Genomic DNA, 4,490 nt, shown 5'->3' on the forward strand with positions numbered 1-4,490 from the left:
TAATTTAATTACTTATTAATTACTATTCTTCTTCTCTCTCTCTCTCTCTCTCTCTCTCTCTCTCTCTCTCTCTCTTTTTCTCTCCCCTAAAATTCTAAAATTGAGAAACGGACAAACAAGATTGATTAAACTGCAATTAAGATTAATTAATGGCGTATTACGGTTAACAGCGTAATAAAACCGAAGCAATCAAGCAGAGCAGATCGTAAAGCAAGTGGAAACGGCGCGCTGTTCTCCAGTCTCGAGATTATCGATTATCGGATCGAATCGTCTCACCTGATTGACTGTCGGTGGCAGAACAGTCCCATCGACGAAAGGTGCAAATCCGGAAGTAAATCTTGGCGGATCCAGCGGCACCGCCAATAGCTCCTTCACGCTCTTTAAACGAAGGCACGGTGCGATATCGTCGGCCTCAACGTCACCGGGACATTCGATCTCCTCGGCGACGCGACGCTTCACCATCAGCGGATCTCGCTGCACCGCCCATGGCGAGAGGGCCGAACCACCGAGCAGAATCACCCTCCCGATCAGCTCTAAAATATTCGTTGAAAACTCTCGCTAATTGCAATATAGTTAATAAAATGCAAGGAATGTTCGATAAATCTTTAATTATTATACAGTAATATATACATTGATGTTTTATTATTTGAAAATCCAATATTTCGTAAACAGGAAACTGATCTCTTATTATTTTATGTATATAAAAGCTGTATACAAAAGCTTCTCCCATTTAAATGTTATTTAAACCCTTTCTTTTTATTGGAGAATAGAACTTAGACACGATTATACTTGTGAGATCGATAAATCAGTTTCAATTAGCTCTCTCTCTATAGACAGTTATACCGACATCAATCAGCGTTAAACGTGATTAAATCAATTTCCTTTGTAAATAACTATAATTTACAACAGAATTGCAGTTCAATTAATATATTCAATTTCATTTATCATATGAATAAGCGGAAAAAAAGTTTGCAATTGTTTCTTAAAAGCGCGTCGTAAAATAAATAATAAATATAAATTATTAAAAACCATATCTCTCTAAACCGATAAATAAATAAAACGTTTCGCGTGGACGTTGTAAAAAAAAATTGAAGTAAACAAATTCATAGCATACGCTAGCAGCTCGCTTTTCTATACAAAATGGATATACCGCGTCAGCGGTAAATATAACCGACAGCACGTTAACCAACTCGAGTTGACTGACAACTGCAGTGTGCGCAACCGATCGGTCACACAAGCCGCGAAACAATTAAACTCCTTACCTTTCGCCATAGGAGAGACGGCTAAAAAATTAGCGAGAGCCGCCCCGGTGCCGTGGCCCAACAACGCCAGTCGCTCAGGATCGCCACCGAAAGCTCCGAGATTCTCGCGCAGCCAATGAAGCCCCGCCACCAAATCCATCAATCCATAATTGCCCTGCGCGCTCCCTTTCGAACCGGTTTTCAGGAAGCCTGTAGGTTCAACGTGCTCAAATTAGGAAATCGGCTCATCTACGCTTGGCTGAACGAAGCAACGAGGATGTTCAAATATTCGACGTTGCTAATTCCTGAGAGTTTCTACGAAGATACAAGCAGAATATCTCGCGAAACATCGTAACGCGAAATATCGTATTCTTGTTATTTCGGAGAATGAAAAGTGGAAAAGTCGCCGAGAAAGAGAGAACTTGGTTGAAGGATCCATTCAGATATTTCCGGTTGCCTCCTCTGCTTCGAGGAAGCTTCTTCTCACACTTTCCATCATCCTTTTTACGCGCAAATCTCGGCGATCAAAAAACTCTGTGTTATGTTAATTACAAACTTTGTTGCTAAACTCAAGTATGTTCACTTTTAGTATTTGCTTTTACAGAAAGGATTGTCTAAGTTAATTAATTATTGCTAAATTAGTTATCATTGCGGAGACGAAAGTCGAGACGAGATATACTCACACACGTGCGTATATACAGACGTACAGCTATTGTAACGGCAAGCTATACTCGAAGAATAAACCGGATTAAAATTAAATATTTGCTCGCCGGTACTCAATCCCGCTCGCTTCAATTTGCTACCGACTCACCTACAGGCTTGTCACTTTGCTTCGTTATTTGCCTGCAAGGTGAGTTTTCCATTTCAATCCGATTCACCTTTTAATTACATTCACATATCTATCCAACGTATTGGTACCAAGTTTTAATTACGCTAGTATTTTAGCGTCAGAAAAATATCATAGAGTAATGACTCGAATAATACAGATAAATGTTTTCGCTACTATTATATAAAAAAAAGATTTTTTTTTTTTGCATAAAATACGCAAATGTTTTTAATTATTATATATTATATTTGTTTATTTTTACTTTTGTCCGTTGAGTTTTTTCTTTGTTAGAGAGTGCCGCAAATGTTGCGAAATGTTGCACTATATATGATAGAAGATATATTTAATATTATTTAACGCGATGGTTCGATCGGAAATTTATTTATGTCATAAGTGGCGTGAAACCCGTAAATGGTGCGAAACAGTGAAAGAGCACGAGTAATAAGTGGAATAACAAGAAAAAAGACAGAAGAAAATGGAATCGGTTGGCCATGCGGTATTGGATAACGCCGCAGGCATTGTTTCGCTTCGACGATGAACAAAACGCATACGGAACTGCAGGCTACCGACAAAGAGAAGCGCGAAACCAGCCCCGGTATGGTGGAAAATTCAGCGTATCGATATCGAAAATTGTTCCACTGACTGCCCCCGGGCTTCTTTCATGAATGGAGGATACGGTGTTGTAAACATGCGTATCTTCCGAATAATACGTTGTTTATCGCTTTATCTGCGATTAGGTGTATTCGTACCTCTAAATATCGCAGCTGCAAATAGCGCCAAAAAATAAATACAGATTACAACATTGTGGGTGGTATATCCCACGATAATAAAGTGTAGTACGAAAACCGTGGAAACGCGCATACGGAAGCATAATACATTTTTAATTAACGCAAAATTGCAGAGACTGCCTAGCATCGCGAAGAGAGACTCGCTCGGATGCCCAGATAAAATCCATTTTACGAATTAACTAAATAAAAAATGAGCTTTATCCGGGAACAACGTAAATTCACCGGCGAGATGGGATCCGTTCCGATTCCTCACGCTGAACGAATATCGATTACACCTCACAGCCATTCTTGCTGTGCTCCAGTTTAAATTGTGCGCATAATATTTAATAGATGCTGAAAAGCCAGTCTCGTACATATAATAAACAAGCGCGAAAATCCATTCACATGAAAATACCTTTAGCCTTACGTGTCCCCTTCTTCGTCCTCATTAAACTCCCTTTGTTTTTCTTCCCCCTTTATTCCCCATTTTTAATTTTGGCATACGTATATGTAATCCCCTGTCTCTCTCTTTCTCTTTTTCTCGCGCGAACGAAAACGCATTCTGCGTTTTATAATTCCTATGTTTCCTACATTCAAATTGACGTTGTGTTTTTAGAGAGTTACAACTATCCAGTGGAAATAACAACCTCCAGAGAGAAGAATTTCCATATATAACTGCGAAGAAAGTAATCTGGTAAGATCTCGACAAACTTTTCCTCCTAGCTGCCACGAATAATGAGATCATTCCTTTAACTCTGTCGAAAGAACAAAAGAGCTAGTCGCGTTGTGTAATAAACAAAGCGGGGCAAACTCGGCACACTTTATAACGCGAAAACTTTCTATCAGTTCTTGTGCACAAAATAGTAAATGCCTGATTATCGTATTGTCCTTGTTATGCTCGAAATAATAATTTCTTAGCAGAGAACGCGCATATTTATTGGATATTGATCAATGTGTCAAATTGTCAATCACCAATAAACGCTTATTACCTATGAAAAATAATTGTTACGATTGTACGATTCTTTATAACGAAACACGTCAGTTTAAAATTACATTATTCTATTGTTAAATATTATTATCGACACAAGAATAAATTATTACGAATGATAAGAGAAAGATAAGAGAAAATTTCTTCAATCTTTTTTCATTTTGAGACAAAAAAACGAGAAAGAATTTCTTTAAAAGATGTATTGCTTCATCTTCCCAAACAATTACGACATACGCGAATATAGCAAAAAAATAAAATTTATAAAATAATCGCAAGCGTCCGCAAGACGTGTCCCACTTTCCGATACGACGCGGGCGTGGCAAAAAGGAATGGTCTGTTTCAATGAACAAGTATTGCAGAGCTTACCAAGCACACCAAGACGAAAATTGATAGAGACGACAATAAGGCGTCCGTGAGCAGCCAGGGCGGTTCCGTCAAATGAATTTCCGGCGCCCCACGAATATGAATCGCCATGAATAAGAAGGAGAGCCGGTAGCGAGTCCGCGATACTACCTGCAACATTAGAGAACATTCTACCACATCTCTGCAAAACTAAAGTGTACACTATATGTGTGTGTGTGTGTGTGTGTGTGTGTGTGTGTGTGTGTGTGTGTGTGTGTGTGTGTGTGTGTGTGTGTGTGTGTGTGTGTGTGTGTGTGTGTGTGTGT

At 39.0% G+C, this 4,490-nt stretch overlaps 1 protein-coding gene across 1 annotated transcript in view; it reads right to left on the bottom strand.

Annotated features, from left to right (window-relative positions):
• Positions 1-4,490, bottom strand: part of LOC105619641 (neuroligin-1) — a 20,964-nt gene that overhangs the window by 7,191 nt on the left and 9,283 nt on the right. Inside the window, exons 2-4 of the mRNA XM_012201162.1 lie at positions 4,189-4,335; positions 1,263-1,451; positions 277-533 (exon numbers count right to left, since the gene is read on the bottom strand). Coding sequence (XP_012056552.1) covers positions 277-533; positions 1,263-1,451; positions 4,189-4,335 — 593 coding nt within the window. The remainder of the gene's footprint in view (positions 1-276; positions 534-1,262; positions 1,452-4,188; positions 4,336-4,490) is intronic.

Source organism: Atta cephalotes (genome assembly GCF_000143395.1).
Source record: "Atta cephalotes unplaced genomic scaffold scaffold00022, whole genome shotgun sequence".
Taxonomy (NCBI): domain Eukaryota; kingdom Metazoa; phylum Arthropoda; class Insecta; order Hymenoptera; family Formicidae; genus Atta; species Atta cephalotes.